The sequence below is a fragment of the Nanorana parkeri genome, unplaced genomic scaffold (genome assembly GCF_000935625.1).
Source record: "Nanorana parkeri isolate BGI_ZX_2015 unplaced genomic scaffold, ASM93562v1 scaffold4, whole genome shotgun sequence".
Classification (NCBI taxonomy): Eukaryota; Metazoa; Chordata; class Amphibia; order Anura; family Dicroglossidae; genus Nanorana; species Nanorana parkeri.
In genome coordinates this window covers 1,797,772-1,824,410 of record NW_017306272.1, presented here as the reverse complement: position 1 = coordinate 1,824,410, position 26,639 = coordinate 1,797,772, and the positions used below count along the sequence as shown (strand labels likewise).

The window sequence follows — 26,639 nt, the reverse complement described above, 5'->3', positions numbered from 1 at the left end:
CGACACGAAGCAAGCCAATGTACGGCTGATTTCAGCCGATGTACGGCTGAAATTAGCCGTACCAGCCTGAAGTGAATAGCCGAACAGTGTTCGGCTCACTTCACTTCAGATCGGTCATTCACTCGGCTGCCCTCGGCAGCTTCGTGAATAGACCCCCATAATATTTCAGATGCATATTTTGTATTCTCATTTTAATCCAGTAGGTGGAGATTTAGTCTCCTTTTCATATGTCTTCCAGGCTAACCTCATCTGCTTTGTTAAATGTCAAAAGTCTGTTACTTGCAAAGCTCAATCTCCAAATTTGCACACACAACTGTATGTGTCAGAGCAGTGACTCGACTACCTTCCTTTCCTTCCCTGCATGTGTGTTACTGAAGTTTCAATGGGGCAGAGAGAGTCTGAAAATATCTTCTGATTTTTCTGTAGAAAATCCATATGCAGGAATTTATCAAAACTGGAGCAGGCAAAATCTGGAGCAGCTGTGCATGGCACCCAATGAGCATCTCTCTTTCATTTTCAAATCTTAACTGAACAAACTGGAGAGAGAATCTGATTGGCTACCATGCACAGCTGCTCCAGATTTTGTCTGCTCCAGTTTTGATAAATTCCCCTCATAGTGTTCTGTGAATCTTGTGTTATGAGTGCATCCTAAATTAACCGTATAAAATTACATTAAAACAGACCCAAAGCCATTATAGCTTTTCTTGAACATATACATTACAGAGTACCCGTTTTGGTACTTTCATATTAATCAAATGCAACATTGTATAAGCTAGAATTACTCTTTATGTATATAAACATTTTGTGCTATACAGTATATGTTTTTTTTTTTTTAAAGCCTCATTTAACTATCTATCAAGGTTGTTAAGTACAGGGTTAGATGGCAGATTGTGTGATGCAAGTTCAGACTTTCCTTAACACCCACCCTAAGCTATCATTAGTTATCATTAATGGTATATTACATTATAAAGGTATATTACTCATACACTGCAGTGAACAGAGGACATAAAGTGCACAGCAAGAACTAACACATTTCTATATTCCTTATTTACATTTATAAATTACAAATGGAATACATATAATAACAAAAACAAAATTCAAAGATAGAACACTGAAGGAACACAAGCATTTTGATAAAATATGTAACGACTAAAGTACGCCATCACAAGATACTGGGAGGGAGTGATACAAACTTTAAATGCCATTTTTGGTTTCCATTTAACTGTTGAGCCTTTGGTTTGTATCTTAGGGTATTTGGACTCCTCCAATATGGATAATTATTTATCTTCAGCTATCAGTAGATCACTATTTATGACTCGTATTATAATTATGGCAAAATGGGTTTCCCCAAACCCGCCTAAGGTAGAGGAGTGGTCAGACAAATTAGCCAAGTTTATCTCCTTTAAAAAACACATATTTTTTGCGCCATGTGATGAACAAGTTTGATTAAATCTGGTCTTGATGGTTGGATGCCTCTTGTTCCGCCTCCACCTTATCATTTGTGATATGCTTTACACTGATTTGTACTTTGTGCATTTACACTTGGTAATGAGCCATGTTCTGCCAGTTCTAAGTATTGTATATCTGTCCTGCATGACAGCTCACTGTTATTTCTTCTTTTTGTGTGTATGTGACTGTATATGTTTCTTTTATCAAAAAGTTTTTATAATAAAAACAAATCCGAATTTAAAAAAAAAGGTACGCCATCACTCTCGCTGTTTCACGTTATAGAACTTTCCTTCCTCATGATCTGTTTTAACAGAATAAAACATTGAACTAGTAAGAAAACAGTACAGTAATGTTAATTCGAATAATCTAATTAAAATACCCCAGTGGAAACAGATGGCACAAGGGAGGACACATCTGTTTAGTGGACACTAACGGCCAGCTTACCTCTAAATAGTCTATATTTCTTGAATAAGTTTTTTCCAGAAGGTTTTAATGCTGTTCATTTTTGAATAATATAAGTTTGTGAATTACATTTTTCATACAGTGCAACGTATTGATTATATGTACTGTAATTTCATACTCTAAATGTATTGCCAACTGAAAGGTTCTCACAATGTGTATTAGTAGCTGCAGCAAGTCAGATAGAGCCCGCCTCATTTTCTGACTGGAGGACGTCCAGCAATCTCTAGCTCTTTCTTCCCCAGCCTTACTGGCCCGCCCCTTTTATCAATTGGATTTTAGTTCTTTCAATCAAGGAGGCTCAGCAGTACATATAGGCATTGCGTAGGAGCACCCAATCTTTCAGACTGACATCCACTCATCAAGACATTTTGATATTTGCATGACTCCACCCAATAATCAGCCCACTGCTTGCATCAGGTCTGAGGGCTTGTGATAGGAGTACTGTGATGTTTTCTGAAAGACAAGTACAGCACCCTGCTGGCCCCTCCCACCAGTCATGGTCTGCTAGCATTTCAAAGAAAAGCACACAGACACAGTAATGCCTAAAGAAGGTAAGTAGTGAAAATGGAAAGATTGTATTTAAAAATGTCATTAGCTTGTTGATGAATTGGAAAAGAGCAACCTGGAAGGTGAAGTAGAAGAAAATTAAACTGCAGCTTTAAAGCCCATTTTCACCTTTGCTGAGGTATTTTAAAAAAAAAACACATGCCAGCAATGTACACCGAATATACATGAAGCAGGCATATGCAGTTGCTGTATATGAACACAGAAACTTACGTTTTTTGTTAGCTTTCCTCCTCATATCCTTATGGAAATAGCTGCCTCTGTGTTTTGCAAGCAATCTGTATATATTACAACTGAGCTCTCCATTCTTTAGTATTCATAGTTGCAACCTCCCCGGACAGTGTATTGTTTGCAAAAGAAGAGCTGGTGTTTAGTGATCATGTTACACAGAATCACTGGGAGTGAGGCAGTTGTTTACAGCCTGCTTTACAATTTGATCCCACTATCAGACTGAGTTTCCTGTGGAGAGAATGTTGAATTTGTAGGATTTAGGCCTAATACCCTGTTTCCCTGAAAATAAGACCTACCCTGAAAATAAGACCTAGTACTATTTTTGGGAATTGCTAAAATATAAGACCTAGTTGTGACCATTCCCAGGGCCGGTGGAGGCATAAGGGGAACTTGAAGAGCCTAGAGAGAGAGGCAGGAGAGAATCAGCGGTGCCAATGAAGCCAGCACTAGAGGAAGCGAAGCAGCACCGGAGGGAGCAGAGCCGTATTAGCCGATGCCTCTATAGCACCGGCTCCTGTCACAAGGGGAGTGATACCAAATGCACTCCGCCTGTGAGGAATCGATAGTGAAAGCGCTCTTCGCTCATTCTGGCCAGCGATTGGTTAGCAACTTGCTCTTGAAAAGGTACGGAACCCCTGATTGCCCTGATCACTATATTTATGTACATGAATACATGTAGACTATTCCACATGAAGAAGTGTGGATTGTTGTACATTAAAAAAAATATATAAATAAGACCTACCCCGAAAATAAGACCAAGTGTGTTTTTTTGAGCCAAAAATAAATACAGTGTCTTATTTTCGGGGAAACACGGTATAAAGTTCATTCAAAAAATTTAAGCCGGCAAGCACTGTACAACATGCTGTTTGTAATTACCTTGAAAACCCAATAAATATTTGGATAAAAAAAAAAAGAAAGCCTGCAATGTGAGTCATGAAGAAGTACACACATATACATCATCACTGCATCTCTACAGAAAACTGGAACTACCTTGTTAGAACTGGGACTGCTGGATGTATGATATAATATAAAAAAATTAATTGTGAATAAAAATAGTTCTTAAATAGTTAGTCCACCTAAAACTCTTTTAGTGTTTGGTAGATGCTAGCATCCTTCACCACCCCGGTGGATTTATGTATTTTGGGACCCTACCAGAATTCTTTCTTTTGGTTCCTATGTCTACACAGTAATTGTAGTATATGCGAAGGATTAGCACTTTTCCTGTTCGAGTTTCTGCTACACCATACTTATATACAAAAAATCCCTTTTGGGATGACTAGCTTTTAAAACAAATATATTATTATTCATAATTAATGCTGTACACTATATGGCCGTAACTTATTTTAGTAATGCAGGTATGTGAACTACATCATTCCAAATTAGACATGTTCCCATTGCTCAAAAGCTGTAAATGCAGTGTTTTTTTTATGGATAGAGTTCTCCCCAATGCTGAAGCAGAGGAATCATAGAAAACAATAGGTAGTTGCGGTCCAAATGTACAGATCTAGTTAAACTGGCTGTGCTGCAACACCCACCCACCAGCTGCAAAGTATGAACTGAGCAAATCCCGAAGAGAACACACTTTTAGACCTGCATTTCCAAAGTGTGACTGGCAAGGGAGGGCTGGAAACCTTTGTTCCGGGAGGTGCAAACACAACGCTATGCCTTTCTTGGTAGAGACAGATTTCTGTGGGCTACAGAATGTGTACCATGCAAAGTGTGCCTTGAGCAAGAGATACACATTCCAGGAACATCTGAAACTCAATTCTGCTTGAATCAAATGTCTGTCTGTAGCTGTAACTATTGGCATTAACACCAAAATCTATACTACATCCACTGTAGTGGGCATCATTGCTGTTTAATTATTAACAGACTCTACTACTTAAATTATTAATGTCTGTGTTGGTCACTGTAGAATTGAACCTTAAATACATTGTCTGGTGCATTTGTAAGTGCATCCTTTAATACAAGTAACATCAATAAATGAAGTCAGTGCAGTCCTGCCTTCGTTGGTGAATTCTAGCCTCCCGATGACATCTGGGTTGGAGTAAATCTCATGCTGCTTTGGTTGATGATGTGCATTAGGTACCCTGCTGGTAATAATGATGATGATGGTGCTCGTCAGACAGATAAAACATTATTTTGTTAAGCGGACAATTCTGAAGCATCTGTAAAGCCATATGGGTACAAAATGATTTCTTCACTGCTGTCACTGATGTAAAATGATTTCTGTGTACAATAAAATTCTGTACAGAAATGGAAAGCTAGAAAGCCAAAGAGGTTTGTCTCTCTTTCATTCCTTTTTCTCAGCTTGTATATTGAGCACTAAAACAGAGACCCTTATTTCTGACCCCCAAAGTAACAGTGCATGCATTCCTCACTACCCAGTAGAAGCAAAAGTATGTTAATTAAATATCTATTAGAAACAACACTTATTGTCTCACCTATGAAGATTACTGTACAACATCTTAAAATAAAGTTGTCACAAACCTGGGAAATTCCAACTTAGCATATGATAAAAAAACATAAGCAGAGGTTTCAGAGCGACTGTCACTTTTTCCATTCACAACAAAACCTCACCATCCATCCCAATCATACTCACTTTACAGCGTTCACCCAACACTTCCTTCTTCATTACAGCTGCCACAAAATACCCAGTGCTTCCAGGTATGGGAAGCATGTGACCTCCAACCATAACTCAATGCTTAGTGGCCAACCAAACACTGTAACATAATGGACGGCTTGGCGCCATAATGTGTAAGCTCCAACACCATCCGTCATAGAGCTTACACAGAATAGTTTACATTGGCTGTGACAAAGGAAAAAAGAGTGCTGTAAAGGTAAGTATAAGTAGGTCAGGGGTGGGCTCCCCCACTTAGACTTGATTGGACAGAATGGACAAAGTAACAGTGTTGCATTAACTTCAGTGAAAACTGTATGTTAAAACCATGTTACGAAAACAATGTTACAAAAATCTTAACTTTTTCTGTTGAAGCTGTAATTGATTCTGCCCTCTCCCAGGGATCCTTATTAGTCCCTCAATGTGTATGTAAAAGAAGTTTTGAATAGAGTATGGAAAGCTAGGACCCTCTGGTAATTTTTTTTGTCGTCTGTGTCCCTATTGTTAAGACTCCCTCCTCTATTTGTTCTGGTGACCATTGTCACAAAGACAGAAAGTAAGTGGAAACCATACATTTTAGACTTGTTATGACAGGAAAAAGTTATACAAAAATGTTCCACATTTCTTGAAGCCCCAGATTAAGTCAATTGTGATGTAACGCATAAGGCGGAGTCTCGCAGGCGTGGATTGGAGATTGCGTGGTCGGCAGCACAGCTCCTGTTTGATCCCTTTTTGCACCCAGAGAATACGGTGACACGGAGAGAGAGTTGTCGGGCATGCGTTTTACACCCCATTCACACTTGCGATATTGCAAATCGTGCGTTTGTCATTTGCGCAATATTGCGCGTTTTTCCGCACGATATCACGTGAACTTTCATGTTGGGCTGAGTACAATCGTGCGACGTGCGACAAAAAAGGGTCCTGCACAAGCGACGCGCGACGAGCTACAGGCGACATGGAGCTGTAAATGGTAACAGCTCCATTGACATGCATTGGACTTGCGCGATATCACGCGGAAATATGCATGATTTTGCAGGGTAAATCCGCGCGATAAACCGCTCAGTGTGAGCGGGGCCTTATGCCAACTTTCCTTATGTGAGTAGTTTTTTTTAAATAAAGGAGTTTTTTTTAAGTTTTGCGGTTGTTGCTATGGGCTGTTTTTATATTTTATTGGATATGGTCGTGATGACACGCTGACGTCATTTTCTGTGCAACGATTGTAGAGAAACGGCCTTTGAATAAGATCGATTGGAGATCCTATTAAGCGATTTTAGACCTGCTTAGGTCTACTTATAAGGTGAGTGGCCCACTGAGAGGGGGGAGCACCTGGGTGATAATTGGAATTGATGTATGGACTTTGTATAAAGAACTTTCACAGTGGAAGGATAAAGAGTGCGGTGCACTTGGGAAAAATCTTGAGCACTTTACACGTGTGATGCCAGATTTGTGCACACCTGAACACGGAATATATGATTGAACTTTCAAGAGGGATATTATTTTGAATAAGAAGAGCAATTGTGAACATTTTGATTGCATGTATTGTTTAGCACTTATTTATTATAGAGATTTGTTTATTTATTTATTGTTCTAGATGAAGCGCAGCACATTCATTATTATAGAATTAAATATAATTATTAAATATAGCAATGACCATTCTTGATTTGAAGATTATGCAAGCAGCATTGAGCTGCCACAGTTTAGGTCTTGCCAAGGAAATTATGAGATTTTACCGAATTTCCGTGAGACCATATTGGAAGACTTATTATAGCTCTGATTATTCATGTATGATCAGACCCCTTTTGCATATTAATCCTATTTACTGTTAAATGCATTTTCTCCACACCCCTTACATGGGAAAGCCCTAAAGTGAAATGCCATAATGCCAAGGTTTTCAGTGCTAAGTCCTAACATCAATTGTCATTGTTCCTGGTGAAATTATAGGATTCCTCATGTATGGGGAGCCTACACACATTTGAACCTTCAGTGTTTTGTGTGATAGCTGGGTACAGGCAGGTAATATGTTGCACAGCATTTGGAAACCTTGCCCAAAATGAAACTGTCATTGTGATTAATGTGCAATAGGGAGCTCTCAAGTGTCTGATCATTCCTGCATGAATGATCAGTGCTACAGGAAGTCTTCCAATATGGTTTCACTGACGTCCTGCACAGTCCCATTAAATCATTGGCATGACCTAAATTGTGAAAGCTCTATGCTGTTTGCATAATCATTAAATTAAGGATTGTAATTGCTATAATTTAATGGCTCATTTGACTAGCATATTGTAAATACACCAATTAGGATTTGAGAGGACAAGTGAAAAGTGTATAAAAATGTCTCTTTAGTATCCTGCAATAAAAAACAAATATGCCAATTTTTTTTTACATTCAAAGTGAGTTTCTAAAATAGTATTACACTCTCAATGTTTTTTTTCAATAATTAATCCAGATTAAATATACATTGCCCATCAAAGGATTTTTTAATTTTTTTGCCCAAGCTCTTACAATCATCATGTTTAAAAAAAAAAGCTGGTTCCAACTCTCTTAGCTCGGCTTCCCTGAACCTCCTGTTGAGTACAAGAATGCAAGGGAAAACAAAGTCTGCAGCAGCGGTCCATCTACTAGCTTGGAGAAGGGAGGAGTGAGGAAGGAGGAGCAGGGAGCTGTAAAGTGACTTGCCTTGCTGTGCCTCTGTATTTGTAGCAACACACACCCTAAAACAGGATATTAGAAACAGTGCTCATGGGATGAGCTATAGAAAATGAAAACCTTTAAAAATCAAGAAGCAGCGCCAATTGAAAGTGATTCAATCAGCATTTGAAATAGATTAAAACCCCTTTCACTTTATTATCATTTTAAAGTTCTCCCAAAACTATTTCAGCATTTAGTAGATGTTAAACAGTTACACCACTTAGCTGCTGCTTATAACTCTCAGATTCCTGTGACAAGACCTCTGTAATTAAAGGCTTAGTTCACCTTTAGCTTTATAATTTCAGTCTTCATAATAGAATAAAGCATTTACTGTCCTCTTTTGTGCATCAGTAATTGCTGTTGTGAGCTCTCCCTTACCCCTTTCCCTGACCTGTGTGATTCTGCCTGAGAGCTCAGAAGTGATAGACAGACTTGGTCAGGCCATCCTGCATTGCTTACCAGAAGGAAATGTTTGTCTGCAAAGCAGCTGACAGCTGAGATGGGCCTGGTCCAGCGCTGAGAGATGGCTTTAAAAGTTTGGAGAAAGAGGTACTATCTTTGTAGACTGGCATGTACATAAGGAGTAATTCCTCTCCATCCCCTCTGGGTGATCAGTGCACATTGCAAGGATTTTAAACAACTTCGTTGCAGTTTCCTACCTGTTCTTTTTGTTCTGAAAAAAAAAAGCTGCTTGTTGCAGCATGTCCTTTCCAAACTGATCCCTGAATGGTAGGGTATGGTTTCATTATAATCATCTGGTGGGCCTCCTGTGTTGTAATAGGGAAAGGCACAGTGTTGGCATCCCTTTAGCAGTAATTATCCCTTAGGGAGTATCTCAGCAAAAATTAAATTGCTATTGCAAGGGAGGCCAAAAATTATACTCGTATCTTGTTACAGACTTTTGGGAAAATCAGTCAGCCAATCACAGAAGCAAGAAGTGACATTTCTGGGGGAGTTCTGTGCACCAACTGTGTACAAACCGCCTTCAGGTTACCACATTGCATTGGGTTTTTTTTTGTTTTTTTTAACAGATTTAGAACATTACAACAGCTAGCGTTTTTAATGGAAAGGTAATACTTAATAACATTAAATTATAAAACGGCCTGTACAACAATTATACTGTATGTGCTAATTTGTTTGTGATTATTCATTACTTTTTTTATGAAATGGTTTTATCCTTGAAGGTTAAATTTAACAAAAAAACGAAGCACTAAGTTACCAAACAGTTCCCCATTAGAGGGGGTCCCAGTCTTTGTGTTGGACTGCTTATTAACTTAAATATATATATTAAAAAAAAAGAATCAAAAGATTGGGTACACCCCAAAGTGGGTCAGAACAGAGCTAGAAGCAATGGCTGGGAGACCTCACTGCAGAAAATATAAGAAGCTAATGAGTGATACAATTCACCGATAAATGAATTCTCCCTCTGTTGACTGTCCCTATAAATATCAAATATAATTTTTCTTTAGGGTTCAATTGCCATATCATAAGGTCTAATTTTGTCCACCAAATGCACGTCAATTCAAGCTTTTCACAAATTGTACATGTTCAAGGTGTTTTTGAGAATGCATAATATGTGTTACAATCTTACTCACTGATGGTGTAGGAAACTGCCATTATCAGATTTTCATTGATGGGTGTAAAAGTGGTAACAATTTACTGACTGAAATAAATCACGCTTTATCAAAGAGTGTTTCTTGAGTATTTCCCAACCAACACCATATACAAAACACTGGCTATGAATCATGCAGTTTAATCTAACAGGCATTGCAAAATCATACAAGGAGGGGTAAAAATGTACAGCAGAAAGTTATGACAGAATGTTAAAATATATCTTAAGCCATTTTTTTCATTTTTGACAAAGCAGGGATTGGTTAGAATCCCTTTTTTTGACACCCCATTGGGGATATTTCCTTTCAGGAAATGCCCTCTTAAGCAGTTGTCAAGGGGACCCAGTGTCCTCATTGGAAGATGTCCCCTCTGTTCCTGTTGACACTCATTCTGGACTTTCCCTGGCTTTCAGTCCTGATGACAGTGGTCACCAAATAGAGAAAGTAATTCTCCTTAAAAAGGACACAGACAGCAATACCCCTTACATTTCTTTCTAAAGCTAAAAAAACTTTTGGCTTTAGATATAGTTTTTTGTGAAAGTAATCACAGAGTGACTTCTTTTCTATTACTCAGTAGCATCAATAGTGGATATTTCAGTGCTGCATGAAAGACACGATTTAAATGTTTTGACAAGCACCATGCATTCAATAATATATTTTCTTCTGAATAAGTGCTAAGCTTCAGAAAGAACCAAAAATGTATGCAGGCACTGTCTGGAATAGATAAACAGGCACTATGACCTAGTTAACTCCATGGCGTATTATATTCTATTTTTCTGCAATACAATTTTATTTTCCGCTAAGTGGCCTCACTGATAATGAAATCACTTTATAATGGCGCTCGTTCACTATGTGACCTCTAAGTGATCTTGCACAGTAATGTCTAGCAATGTTCCCACTTTTGTGTGCATTGTTCGCTCTGTCACCCAACATGAATACCCTGCATATATTGTTGGCTGTGTAAAAATTATGCTATGTTCAATCATTTATTTAGAGTTAATTAAAAGACATTATTAAACAGTACATCAGCCATTTCCATTCTTTAGTCTTTATTTCTCCTTCCTTGACAACGGCAAAATTGTTAGTACAGCTACAAAGGATGAATTGTCAATGATTTGCTGACATTACAGGTGCCGCTTTTGCCAGATGAAATTGCAAACACAGGAGATGGTCGCTGTACAACGTGTCTTCTCAAATAATTATGCTTAACATGTACTGTACTGATTACTTACTGTACTTAACAAGAGATAACGTATTTTGTGTTAAATCTTCCCAGTGGGACATTACTTATCGGATTTAAAAAAAGAAATATGAATAACAGAACTGGCTCATAACAATTAATCCTAATTATGTTATGGAGAACATTATAATTCATAGTGTCCTATAAGTTAAAGAGTACATAGAGCGCAACTTAATACTGTGGCCTGTGGAGGGATTTATCAGAGTTAATTAAATCAGTGGCGCTACAATCATTGGAAGACAGTTAAGAATTCCTTGCCCCCGTGTCTTCACTTTACCATATCTTCGGAAGCTATAGTAAAAACATATGTTTGTCATACTATATTATGAAATGCACCTATCATATAAAAAACAAAAAAAGTCAGGTACACACTTCTTGAGCTGCCCTTACTTTACCTTCCCATCACCATTACATAATGTACAATGCCTGATGCTTTTAGTACTGTCAACATTTTTGGGCACCAGTTCACAAAAATGATGTTGTGGAACTGGAAAGAGTGCAAGGAAGGGCAAACTAAACTGAGACATGGAGGACCTGAGCTATGAGTAAAGATTAGCTGAACTTAATTTGTTCTCTCTGGAGAAGAGGCGATTAAGGGGTGACATGATCACCATGTATAAACACATAAATGGTCCATATAGTGAGCTTGGTGCAAAATGATTACTGCAAAGCACAAAGGGGAACTTTGATATATGCAAAAACTTTTTTGTAAAACACAAACTTTTCAAACAGGTTTAAACTTACCTGTGTCTTCGCCACGCGCTCTCGTCCGAACATCTGAAGAGTCTCTGGCGGCCGCAAAGGATCTTGGGGTGGGCGCATGCGCACTTAAAAAATGAAACATACCTTTTTCCCCAAGGGTCCTCTGGCCAGTTCAGTAACATCACAGGTCCTTCCTTACCTTTGGTGTCAATGGCGGGTGGTCCCTTGCATCACAGGGCATGGCACATGTTATGAAATGTGAGCAATGTTCTCTTGCAGTACAGAGTGCCAAGGCCCACAGGAAAACTAGCAACATGCAGTGGCAGAAAGGAATTATTGTAGGGTACAGCTGCATATACTGTACTGTGTGTATATTACATTATATACATTAATTCATAGATAATTACAAGATAAGAAAATGTAAATAAAAATATTTTTACATACAAAAACACCATACGCGTTATTCACAAAAGGGTGAAGAGGTTTGTAGAAGGCAGGAGAAGTGAACAGTCTGGGCTAAAAAAGCTGAACTGGAAAAGTTCTCTAATTCAGCTTACTTTCCAGTTCAGCTATGTTGTCCTAGATTGTTCACTTCTCCACACTCTTCACCCTTTTAAAGGGTAAATAACCCTGTACTGTATATATTTAACTTAAAGGAGAACTATGGGGTCAGTGTTTTTCCCCATAGTTCTCCTTAGGGTAACGGGAGGACACAAACTAGCGTCCTCCCGTTAACCTAAGCTCAGTATACCGCGAGCTACAGCTCACGGTATACTGAGACGCCGCAGCTGGAGCGGATCCCGACTTAGACGACGGGATCCGCCCAGCTGCGTGAGTGACAGCTGGCTCTGCCTATCTAGAGGCAGAACCAGCTGTACCCTCCCCCGTCCGTTCCACCAGTCAGCGCTGGCAGATCGGAGCGGGGAGAGGGGAATCCTTCTGTCACGGCAGAGAGCCGTGACAGGATCGAGAGGTGAGCGAACCCGGTATGTGTTCGCTCACCTCCCGATCCACTGAGCCGACCTGTGACAGTCTCATTGTCACAGGTCAGCTAGAACTATGAGGTGAGTGAAAAGCACTCACCTTATAGTTCTCCTTTAAACATCAGATCTCAAAAAGCTAATCAGCAAACTATGACTAGCTCCAAGACTAGACTAGAGAAAAACCCAAAAGTTAGGAGGAAGCTGTCATTTTTACAAGGTTGACTGAATCTGAGCTTCTAAGGTTGCATGTCATCTGTTACGAAGAAAGAAGTCAAACATATGTCATTGGTTACAGGGAATACGCTGCAGAGTATGGAAGTGGCCATTAGATGAAAGATGCAGATAAGCCATTGCTCACTAGGGGTAAAAATTACAGAGAACAGCAACAGTCACAATAGACACAAACAACACCATCAGTCACTAGGGTCAAAGCTACAAAGTACACTATTGCTCACTTAGGGCAAAAGTCATAGAGAATCCAGATATTTGCTAGGAAAAAAAGTCACAGAGAACACCATCAGTCATTAGGTAAAAAGTCAAACAGCATGCCATAGGTTACTAGGGGCGATAGCCACAGAAAATGCCATAATTACTAGGGCAAAAATAGAGAAAACGCCAATGGTCACTAGAAATTTTTCATTTTGGCATGCTTAGCTATTAGATATTTCGCAAGTTGACACGCCAGAGTGAAAATTACAAGACACACTGCACGCGAAGGCCTGCGTGCCGCTGCCTCGCGTGTAGTGTGTCACAGGCTTGATTCTGCCATCCATGTCCCTCGCTAGCTTTATTTCTGGGTGCGGGGGATCTGTACTTGCGCTGGTCAGTCTCCATTGGCCTCCTTTTGCTGATGTCATCCATCCTGAGAGGATCCTGCTGCTAGATAGGCAATGGGAAGTGTTCATGTCATGCAGGCCGTGATGTGGACACCCAAAGCAGCACTCTGCATCCATTACTCAAAGGACTCGGTGCTGGGACATATGTACCAGAGGTTTAAGTGAGTAAAAGGGGCAATTAAATACAAAGGTACTATTTTAAAATAGCTAGAAGATGAGATTACAGTCATACTCTAAACAAGGTTATTTATTTCCATCACTGCATTGTTAGTTTTTGGCCTGCCCAGACCTTCACTAAATGTTATACCTACAGTCTACATCACATATTAAAAAAGTGACAGTTTTATCAAGCTGGGTTCATTAATACTAAAAGACTACATCTGATAATAATATTTTCAAAATAAGTTAACTTTTGTATGTAGAGAAATTTGACTTAGGGTTTTTTCTTTAATATGATGATATATTTTTGTCATAATACTGTGCTTTCTGAACAGCTGATGCTGGTAATGTGAGATGATTTGTAGTAAACTGATAGCTAAGCATATGCTGACCTTTGAGAAGGCATAAGTAATGAATGTGTTTTATGTACCCTAAAGCAGAATCAGACACAATATTGTGATAGGAAATGATATGCACAGATTGAATTACTTTCATGGTAGATGGTGGGGGAATCTGAGAAGTTACAAAGAATATTGCAGTTGTTTTGAAGATTTAAAAAAAGAAAATGCTTTTTTTTTTAAAATATATAGATAACAAAAATGGTTCCCCAGGAAAATGATGAGTGTCTTGGGGGTTGATTTACTAACCTTATAAACACACCACAAACGTGTATACACCTCTGCAGTGTGTTCCCTCCCAGCATGATCTATGGGTGGAATCTAAACACCTTTGTAATGTGTACACACCCAGCAGGTGTGTTGTGCAAAGCTCTGAAGGAATTCCAAGGTGATGTTGGGTAAATTAGCTCTATGTTGTGTTGCTTGCGTTGATGAATGCAAGGAATGTAAATGCATGAGCTAACCATTTTTGTCTAAACTGTGAAGCAGCATTATATATGCATCATGTGCATGATTTTTCCATATATGGCATTAATGGAAATATGCTTTTAGAGACTTTTTGGTTGATAAATACGTTTTGCTGTGTGAAAATCACACACATCTGGTGTGTGTGTGTGTGTTTAGGTTAGTAAATCACCCCCTTGGTGTCACAAACATCATCAGCAAGATTTTGTGCAGCAGATATCAAAGGAAAACATTATAAAGACTGTTGGCCAACCACAATGTTTAAAATGCCTTGGCTTGATAAATGTTATAGCATTTTACATACTACTAATATGTCTGCCTGCTCCTTGGTTAGTAAATAGGACCTTGCTAAAAATGGGTTAGGTTTACATAAGGAAGATTAGTGTTAGGGCTACTGGAAGGCAGTGGTGAATGAATTTCGCTATGGGCTGATTTTCATTCATTAGCCCCCTATCAAATGATCGGTATCATGCAAACCTTTAATGAGAACATTACAAAGACTGCCACTGGTGACCAGCTTCTGAAAAAAAGTCTAAAGATTTGCAAAGCTGATACTGGTTTATTATGAAGAGCACTAAAGGTTTACAGAGAGGGCTGGTTTCTTTTGGTTAGAGATGCAGTGTGGGTAAGTGTGAGCATTACAGAGTGAGTCTTAGGGTAGGGTATAGCTCTCTGCACCAATCTCCCAATAATAAAACCTAATATATATACTGCATTTTCACCCATGATCCATCTGCAATCTGATCCCAGGTTCACCACAGTTCGTAGGCTAGGTCCATTTTTGATAAGTCTCATGCCTTTCTTAAATCTTGAATGTCCTGCTGAAATTATATGTGTCTTTAAGCGACTCTTTATAGGACATTAGCGTTTTTAATAAATATTCCTCTTTCTAAATCTTAGGATAGTCCAAAGAAAGCTCATTATTTATAGAGGCTAAATCATCAGCATTGGACACCATCCATGTAACAATGATCCAAGGTAAAGCAGACTTGGATCGATCACATTCCTAATGCATTCTAATAACTAGAAAAGCAATTTCCATATTATACACCTTTACATCTCTAAGGGCTCATTATCCACAGCGTTATACAAACAACAATAACCTTCCAACAGGATAGTACACTTCATTAAAGGGAATCTATATTGTAGCTATACAATGTAGCTATACAATATTTATTACCTAAACACGTTAAAAGTGTATTTGTTATTTATTTCTAACCAGATAATTATGAAACATAGCACATGCAAATTTCATATTTGACACTTGCAGCCAGAAAGAGATCAGAAAATCTCAATAATTTTCCATTTGCTTTGGACTCAAAAGAAAGGAATTTTTTTTTACATAAATGGAAAAAAGGTATGTGAACCAGTTCTCCACCCATTATAGAGTGTTCTTGATGTAAGATTATAGAGACGGGGTTCTCATATACTTACATTTACTAAGATATTCAGGGTGACTTAATAAAGGCAATCAAGAGTCTTCACTGTGATTAGTGAACAAAATTAGTGAACATTCACTTCAATAATCCAATCATGTTAAAAGCATCTGCACATGCTTGGGTATTCAAAGTGATCAGGAATTTGCTTTTCACATGATTGGATAATTGAAGTGAATGTTCACACAATATTTTTAGTGAAGATTCCCTTCAGTAAATCAGCCTGAATATCTTAAAGTAAATGTGAACCCAATCACTAAAATCTCACATTAAGAACACTCCGTGATGGGTGGTGAACCGGCTCACAGGACTTTTATTTTTCCATTTATGTGAGGAGTTTCACTTGCTTTGAAGTCCCGAGCAAGTGGGGATTTCCCCCATTAACACTGCTTAGCACGGATGAGGAATTCAAGCATTTTTTTTTTTGGTTTACGCCTGTTGGGTGAAGGAGAAAACACAATAGGTGCATGGCCAGCTAAAGAACATGCCATTACCTAATAGGCTGGCCACCTAGTCAGTAGCGGTAAAAAATGGTAAAAGCTGTATTTCATTCATTTCGGAGCAAGTTTGTCCATATAGTCATTATCATACAGTATATTTCCTCCATAAATATCCCAAGACAGTATGAAATGCAAAGCGATGTAAAATATTCACTGTGTTCTGAACTAGGAACAACATGCTGCTTCTTGTAATTAAGTTTACGCGTCATTTCCTGCTCAGCTGTTTGCAGTTATGGCTGTGGGTGTGATGCTCGCAGGGTCCTGCAGTCACTGTAATGTGGGCATGCTGGAATTCTATGAAGCCTCATATGAAAGAAAGGCATGGTGCAAGACATTTGATTTTTATTTGAAATTGGTTTCCTTCTGCACTCTGCCTGCACTCTCAGTCTGTAGCTAATAGTGTGCTACACTTTCATGATTACAGTACAATAATGACTTATGCAAAACAAGTAGAATTGTTCTGTTTACTTTGTTACTCCGTTTATGGAAATTCATAATTAACGCTTTCGTGCATTTTTATTGGAGATGTACCGAATGTTATGCTGTGCATTGACATTTAAATAACCTGTAGACTTACACATGAAGGTATGAATAGGAATGCGCAAATGAGCATGCATGCAAATGTACAGCTCTGTTGATTAGGGTATTCAAGCACGATGGCTATGCCAAGATGTTCTCAAGTCTTTCAGACCTTATTCCAACTTTATTTAATTAATCATTTATACAAACAGTACAATGTCATGCTATGCTGAGGACCTAAAGGGACAGTAAAAGCTGTCATTAGAGAAGTAAGGAAGGAAAAAGATACAAAATGCACTATTTGCAGTTACGCAGATACATAAATCAAATGCCATTCCAAAAACCCACTAAGGACTCAATTAAAAAAAAAACACTGCCTTGGCTGAAGCGCAGCCATACAATGCTTAAATATAAACAGACACATTTGGCCCTTAGTCCTGCATCTTGATCCTCTGCTCACCGATGCTGTTTTCCAGGCCATGTCCCAGGATCACGGCATTAACCTTAAAGTGACATTAAACCCTCAGATTTTTTAACATAAAACAATACTGTAATGTGTGCCTTACATGGTAGTTTCCCTTCTCTTTGCTGCTCTTCCTTTTAAATCATCATGTCTTCTCATGCTTGGGGAGAACTTCCCTTTGCAGCTGAGTGCCTCTTTTGCGCAGTAACTTCAAAAGGCAGTAAATGCAGGAATCAGGGCTGTGTGTGACCAGTTCCCACATATTTGAAGGTGGGTCTGGACCAACTAGTAAAGTAAGCATGATGGACGGCATATTTAGAGGTGCAAGGAAGGGCATCAGTTTGGTACATCCACTCAGAAAGTGGGAGCATGAAATGCAGACCATTGTCGGGGTTAACAGTGTTCCAAGATCCGGGACCATAATGTTGGCAAGTATGTATCAAGTAACAAAGCTTTCAACTGTCCCTCATTTGGAAGGGCTGTCCCTCTTGTGGAAACTAACCCCTCCATCCTTTTCCCTCATTGCTTGTCCCTCTAATGTTTAAACCACTTAAAAATGTACTATTTACCAACAAAATATTTTATTTTATGCTAAACCTTTTATTTAACCATATAAAAGAAAAATGGGGTGAAAAAAATCACTCATATCTTTATTCAAAATGTTTTGTGTATTAATTCTTTATGGCCCATGTAAGTGGGGGTGTTCTGTTTCATCATATTCTTTGTGCTAAAAAGTATCCCTCTTTCCCATCTCAGAAAGTTGGCAGGTATGCGGTAAGGCCCATCAGAAGGGGAGCGTCAGAAACCACGTAAAATATGGGTGTTATGTGCATATCATAGAGTCAGCTTTGGAGGTCTGAGACAAACACAGCTGGAGGACCCTGCATTGCAGACAAAAGTGTCAGTTTACAATGTTTATGGGTCCATGGGTTCACAATGTGTACAGGTTCTGCATTCCTCTAAAAACCATGCATGATATCGTTTGGTGGAGAGAACCTCTGAACTGATTATAGTGTATATGTCATCATACTATCTGGGATTAATAACATAATTGTGACCCAACGTGGAGGAAGTTACAGACGGGGATTGACTGGAGGAAACGTTTAAATGCATTTGACTATTTTGCTATATGGTCCACTATACTTGGTGAGCTGATTATAAGAATTTAAGAGCACATTGTAAGGTGTGGACACTCTTTGCTATCACTATCACTGTTGTGATCATCCAAGGGTGTGTTCCCTGGAACAATGACTGAATAGTACCTGGTGATATACAGGTGAAGAGCTGTAAGCTTACATATTTGTATGTCATCGCATGGACTTTGTTTTCACTAGCAATGTGCTTGTGAACACTCTAGGATATATATCTTTATGTCATTCAGTTTTTTTTTTATTCATTACTGATATGATGTGATATGATTTATGGATATATTTAGGGTTTAGTTTTGGGACACAATTTCACTATTTAGTTAGAATGCAGTACATTTTTTGTATATATTGGGAAGTTGTTTCACTTTGGCACAGCTGCTTAGGTATTGATTTAGGGAAAAAGAGTGCAGATAATTTCATTACACCAATCATGCATGATGGTGCAAATGGAAAGGGTTTGTACAGATGCATATTATTTCAGGGTCAGGGCACTCTACTGCATGGTAGATGCTCCCCCATTGCAGGGATTGTTAACAAAAGTGTTAAATGGTTATAGTTGATCACAGTAATTTTAACATAGATACAATTTTAACACAATATACTGTTTTTCCATGAGCCTGAAATGGTTGGGGGGGCATAACAACAGGCATTTTCAAGAAGGCAGGTGTAGCATGCTTATCCAGATAACTACCAACCAAACGCAAACTTTGACTTGGTGGCCATCTGGAAAATAACCAGCACTCTGATAGGGGATAATGTAAAAGTTATATATTTATATGGCTGCAGTTGAAATAACGGTAAATCATAAATTCCCTCTGCAATATAATTTGCAAATACAGTAAGAGAAATATTAATGTACAATGCTCAGTAGCTAATAAGAGCCAGTCTGAATTTGGTTTTACCGATTAGACTCCCATAAACTGAAATCAGCTTGGTAACTATCAGCTACTGCACACTGCACGCCATCTTTGCCCTTGTACTGCTTTATTAAATAGGCCTGCATGTCTGCTAATGAATACCTCTGCAATCTGTGCCAAGAACAGGCAAGAAACCTTCTGCTTTTGTCTTCAAAAGAAAAATGTCTGGGAGCTCTATGCTGCGAATATTAATGAATACACATCATCAGACGCCGCTACTACAAGAATGGAATCCACAACAATAAGGTTTATTTGAATATAATTAAGTTGTCACTGGGGAAGGAGGATAAGAAAAGCAAAACAGGAATCCATATCTTAAAGCCATACTGGTTAATGTTCATTACAATATCATTCAGATTGGCAAGTGCAAATCTGGTTATTAGCAATGAATGTTAAACATGCAACACCCTCACAAAAGGTGTTACTTCATTACTGGTATAGGAAATTGCAGAAATCCATCCTACAAATTTATTGAACAAGTACACTATTATGTACAAATGACCCCAGTGATGACAGTTTTCTAATGACGGTGCACATCCTCTTACAGCTGCTACAGCAAATTGCTGACACCTTTATATAAATGAATACAAGGTGCACGTGAATAATGCCGCATTTTTGTACAACCTTTTGCCTTATGTTATTATTTTAGTACAAGCTAATGTCACATTGAACTATGCTGTCTGTATTATAGTCACGGCTTTTATACAGACCATTAAATGGGAAAAGGAAGATATAATGTCATGTTATTTTAATTGTAGTGAGTCATCTGACACCTCTAAACATCCCTGGCACCTCCTACAAGTAGTGTTGCAGACTTTAGGAACAAATGTGGCCAGAAGAGGCAGTAGGACAGTAAATGATCACAGTTTGAAATGTATGTGACTTGATATCTCCCCTTTAATTTGCTGCTCTAGGTATTGGCCTCCATGTTGCACTAAAGAAAAAGCTGTTCTATCATTAAAGTAAAACTGAAGCAAAAACAATTTTTTACGTTTTGGATAAAGTAAGGGTTATAACCCATCAGCTACTTTTTTGACATCTGTGTCCTATTGGAGAGATTTCCCTCAACATCCTGTCTGATAGCCACAACAGGCAGTGAGAGGACATCCTTTCAAAAAGAGAGACATCCCTCAATGTCAGCAGGGTCACCAGAACTAGTGTCCCCTTTGGAAGATATCTCATATATTGCTGTTCTGATGACAACCCAAAATTTATGGTTTCACCTACAAACCTTTTTCACTCTCTCCAGTGAGCTCTATGCACCCTGTTCTAAGGTCTGCCCTGTTGCTACAACCAGTATCAGAGCCCCTCACTCCCCTGCACTGATTTCCTATTCTTTAAAAAAAAAAATTATGGTATAGCAGAAGGAATGAGACTGCCCCTGCAAGGGTGAGATTCCATGTTAGTTTGGATAGAGATATCACTTCTAAGTTACTGAGACATACAAGAGGCCAGTTAGACATTCAGCTTACCAATTAAATCTCAGTTTTGGGTCAACTGAACCGTCCAGTCAAAAATATTTTTTTTAAAGTTTTAGATTGAAGCTTTTATTTCTGCCTGTGAGTCTTTACTGTCCCTGTGATGCATGTATAAGAAAAGGTGGAGAGGTCTCCAAGCGAGGAATGCATGGGGCAGCAATAAAAACAATGTTGAAAGTTCTAACCCTTCCCAATAATCGACACTTTAACCCTTTCGCTGCCGGGGCCTTTTTAATTTTTTTGTTTTTTGCACGCATGTTATAATCCACATTTTAGTCCTGAAATTTACTTAAAACCCTCAAACATTATATATTTTCTGAAAGCAAAGACCCTGTAAAATAAAATGGTGGCAGTTGCAAATTTTTAAATCACACAATTTTAGCGCAACTCTGTATCAAACCCTTAAAGTTTGTAAAAGAAAATGCACTTTGGTAAATATAGTGGCCAAAAACACAACTATATACCCATTTTTTGTAAAATATAAAAGATGAGGTTATGATGAGTAAATAGATATCCAACATTATTCTGATGGCAACGGTGGGTATTGAGACTGCCGCTGTCACAGTAAACATTTTAGTATGCATGATATGGGCAGAGGTTCCCTTTAAATGTATTTTACACACAAGCAGTATTAGTACATAAATAAGCGTTTATATTAGCTTCTGAGGAAGGGATTATTTCCCCTGAAACGCGTCAGTTCTACAGCTCTGTCCTGGGTGTGTTGAGAATCCTATCGCTCATTTCCACTGTTTACATGTGAGTAGTTTTTTATTCCTTAGGCTTTCCCAATAAATAAACATTATCACGCGAGGAGAAGGCGCTGTCTTCTGTGTTTGTTTTTCCCTATTTTCCCTCAAGACTATGAGACTCCAATATTGAAGAAAGCCAGTGAACTTGCACTAAAAGAGAGGTGATCAGTGACAGCGTTTTTCTATCATTCCCAGCAGGTTTCCTTGAATTTGGATAAAAGATGAAGGGGCAGCTTATTTGTAAACGTATACTTACTCTTGCAACCCGGGTGTGAAGATCCACCATAAAATTCCAATTTCATCCCATCACTGCACATGCTGTCTCTGTGTTAGCAGATTTCCCTTTGATGGCATTGATATTGATGCGTAATTAATGTTTGACCACACACATTAATGTTCTGTTTGTGTCTTAACTGGCTCCACTTATATTATATGCTGCAGAAAATGGGAAACTACAAACCCTAACAATCCAAAAGGTGACATATGCTTTCCACAGATCATAGATTAATATAATAAACTGTAGATGCAGTTGCAAGCTGAAAAATCCTTGACCTTTCATATCATTCTTTCTCTACTTAAAGCTGACCTTGCACCAAAAATGAAAGCACCACTTATTAGATCTGGGCCCCCTCTCCCTGAAAAAAGCACTGCAAACAAGCAGTTGAAAACTGTACCTGTAATTAAATGTTAGGTTATATACTTACCTCACCCCTGTCTTCTGCCCACAGTGCCTAGGTAGGGGTGATATCATGCTCCCTCCAATGAGATCCTAGCAAATACAGAGAAGCCCCAATTCTCATAAGAAGATGCCCTTGCTCTAGAGTACTCATCATTCCCCAGGAATTTAGCTGGGAGGATAGTGATATGATGCCCAGCGATGTGGAAGATGGGGTAAGGTAAGTTTATGACGGTTACAATCTGCTGGTTACAATATGTATATTTCAAACAGCTGTGATGCCATCATGGAGCTGACATTTGTTGTAAAATCCCTTTAATACTAATATATTGTTTATGAGCTTTAATTCTCTGGAATAGGCATGTTTCCTTCAGTTTTAGGACAATCTTTGGGAAATTGAAAAGATGCAGGCATTTGCCTCCCAGGGTTTATGGTGCAAATCCCACACACATACAGTATAAATATATAGTATAGTTTAGTATATAGTATAATTTAGATTCGACTTAGATTGGACCTAAAACTAACAGATACTTACTGACTGGTCATGACCTATGTAGGGGCATTAAACTGCCCGTGCCCATGGTGTGAATGCTGCACAATCAGTGTGCAAATATGGTTTCTATATTCTTATATAACAGTCAGAAATAATTTAAAAAAACATGTTCTAAAATGTGGGGCATCCCTTTAACATATCTGTAAACATTCTACAGGTACAGTACTGAAAGAAAGAATTACAAACTAGCAAATAAAGTACCGTATATACTCGAGTATAAGCTGTCCCGAATATAATATGGTATATGTCTTGGCATGAATAGTTAATTACCTTTCTGTTTTCTTGATGAGGACTACTCGGAACATCTCCTCCAGGGGAGTCCTTTCACTGCCCTCGCTGAACTGAACAAATGGATGTATAACTGCCACAGTGAAGCCCTGCTGGTACAGATCTTGTAGCTTGGCAGGGAGGTCACGTAGAGAAGGAACTCGGACTGCAGGTGAATTGGGGAGTTGAGCTAGAAGTAAAAATAACACATATACAATTAATTTATATTTTAAAAAATCAGTTAACCAAACTGTACATTGTATTACACAAGATTACTGCTACAGTATATGTAGATTGCCATAATGACTGAAAATATTAAAAGGGTTGTACTTGTTGCCTGGAAAAATACATAAGGTTCTCCATTTAACTCTCTCATATTTGAATAGAACCCTAAAAGGAGGAACATGATTGCCTGCTGCAGGCAACAAGAAAATCACCTCCTTCAGGCACTTTCAGTCACGAGACCCATAGAAATACATGGCAAAGAATGTCTCAAAAATTCCAGATGTTATTAAAGTTGAAGAAATGCAATCATATAAGAAGAAGTAGGCTACTTATTGGGGGAGGTGACAAAGTAGTAGACTTGTGCGCCTTCAAAAAATGTGTTCCGTTTCGGAATATCTGTTATTTCGTATTTCGTAATTCGTGTCCGAAACTCAATTCGGATTCATACGAAATACGAATTTTCGTTAGTTTCGGCACATTTTCGTAACTGTACGAACATTCGTTATGATGAAGTTAAAAACCAAAAATACCTTTGTTAATATTGGAGTCGATGTGGTAGTTGTTTTTTTATCTGAAATACGAATTCCGTTAACGGATTCCGGATCCGAATTTCGTATTTCGGATAAAAAAACTACCATCAACTACAATATAAATTTACTTTGCTTTTTAACTTCAATATAACGAATGTTCGTAACGGAACGAAATTCCGTCAACGGAATTTCGTATTTCCTGCCTGTATTGCAATGCAACTCTCAGCAGCAGAAGAGAAGACCTCTGATTGGTCAACCAAATGAAATACGAATTCCATTAACGGATTCCAGTTCCGAATTAGGTATTTCGGATAAAAAAAAAACTACCATCAACTCCAATATAAAATTACTTTGCTTTTTAACTTCAATATAACGAATGTTCTTAACGGACCAAAATTCCGTTTACGGAATTTCGTATTTCCTGCCTGTATTGTAATGCAACTCTCAGCAGCAGAAGAGAAAACCTCTGATTGGTCAACCAAACGAAATACGAATTCCGTTAACGGATTCCGGATCCGAATTTCGGATTTCGGATTTAAAAAAAAAACTACCATCAACTCCAATATATTAACAAATGTACTTTGCTTTTTAATTTCAATATAACAAATGTTCGTAACGGAATGAAATCCAACGGAATTTCTTATTTCCTGCCTGTGTATTGTAATGCAACCCTCAGCAGCAGCGGATCCATATTTCGGATTGAAAAAAATCTTGTCATGTTGTTCAACCTCATTTACAGGGGTAATATTAGTTCCTGTTTCAAAGAAATTCGGATCCGAAATTCGTTAACGGAATTTCGTATTTCGGATATAATTCGGAAACTGCAATTCGGATTTCGGATGCTTTAGAATTTACGAATTTCAGGAAAATTCGTAAGAATTTCGATTCGTAACGAAACGAATCGCACATGTCTACAAAGTAGCAACAAGTGGTCACAGAGGTCCCATTATCCCTTGAGCAGGGGTGGACACACAATATGTGTAGACAGTGAAGATGTACAAGGGCCCTCTAGGACCTTGGGGTTCATTTTTACTAGATGTTTTTCACATGGGTGCTTTGCCTCTCCCACTGTCACAATGTTTGGACAATGCTCACATCTATCTAGCTTTCAATCAATACACAGTGAGTTGTTTTACTTGACCAGTAGTCGAATCGGAGGCATGAAAATTGGTCTTGCACAGGGGCCCCTTACTGACTAGAAATCCACTTGCAGTAGCTTTTGCTGCTTCACCTGCTGCTATTCCCCTGGGTGTTTATAAGCATTCTCTATAAGTAGGTCCAGCCCTGCATGTCCATCCACTGCAGCCTGCCTGCAGATAACTACTGGAGGGGCGGATACAAGACCACTTAACCTGCACAAGGAGACACAGGAAGCTTCTGCAGTTTCATGCTGGTTTACTGCACAGATCTGGATTAAATGCACAAAGAATGCTCTCTGGGGATTTGGCTTGAAAAAGTAAGCAGGTTAGAAAACATTGCCAAATCACTATTGTTTCTCACAGGTAAGTTGCTAGGACAGTCTGTGTGTGACTTCCCATTCTGTTTCAATTCACTAAACAGGAAAGCAATTATTTAACAAAATTATATGTTACTTTTCTAAGATGACCAGCTGAATGACCAATGACTGGCAAAAATGAGTCTGTGGATTCCTAGCCGTGTCTAGCTCAAACCTTGGGAAACAATGATGTAAAGCGCTGTGCTTACCTGTACAACTAATAACAAACATTTATTTTTGCTTTAAAATACTTTTTTGTGAAACCATCCTCTATAGCTAAAACCATCCCATAAGATTGTATTTGCATTTAACATATTTTAAGCATGTTATTTACCTGTAAAAATCTCCCTTGTGTAAACATCCAAAACACCTGAGACTGATGCTCGGCGCTGCCATTGTGGATGTGAGTCAGCTGCCCCAGCAGACTCAGAGTTGTCACTCAAATGGCACTTTATAGTATTCTCCTTCACTCTTCCCCTCCCTGGCAGCTACATAAAAGGGTATGCATAGAGATATAGGGAAAGGGCGGAGTAGCTGCCAGCACAGATAGTAATTAGAAACTCCCAGAAGAGGTGAGGGCTATGACATTCAAGGAGGGAGGGAGCTGTCCTAAAGAACTGACTCTCCTAGACTAGTAACATTTTCTAGCAAGTTCAAAGGCACATTGCAAGTGAATAAAGCAAAATTTAAGGAACGGGAAAACACTTGATATTTCTGCGCTTTTACTTGCAATTTTTTAATTGGGGACAAAATTTCTTCAACATTGAAAACAGTGTTTAGAGGATAACTGAAGTTAAAACAAGTACCACCATGAAATAGGTGGAAAGTGTTATAACAAATGAGTAGGTACAATGTTACTATCTGATCCAGATTTGAATGATGTCACCAAGGCCACCTTTGTTCTTTGTAGATGAAAGGAGATTGCCACTCTAGACATTCTCTTCTGGAAGTATATGCTTAACACCCTCCCACACCACCATCACCACCACCACCACCAATGTATTGGTTAATAGATTCATGCTTACAAACTGCCTGTAGGTCTGTATTTGTTTTTCAAATTAAAGTTATCCTTAACTACCTCCCGGCCAGCCGCTGTGTATACACGGCCTGCCGGGAGCTTCTTGGATGTAACTGGGCGTGTATACACGTCCTGTTACATCCGCCCGTTCGGGCGCGCCGCGCGCGAGCGGGAAATCCCCGCTATTTGAAAAGAGGCAGCGATGCCCGTTAATATACAAGCGATCCGCCGGCTATAGAGCCGGCGGATCGCTTGTAT

At 38.7% G+C, this 26,639-nt stretch overlaps 1 protein-coding gene across 1 annotated transcript in view; it reads right to left on the bottom strand.

Annotated features, from left to right (window-relative positions):
• Positions 1-26,639, bottom strand: part of RFTN1 (raftlin, lipid raft linker 1) — a 211,037-nt gene that overhangs the window by 134,502 nt on the left and 49,896 nt on the right. Inside the window, exon 2 of the mRNA XM_018573203.1 lies at positions 23,117-23,303. Coding sequence (XP_018428705.1) covers positions 23,117-23,303 — 187 coding nt within the window. The remainder of the gene's footprint in view (positions 1-23,116; positions 23,304-26,639) is intronic.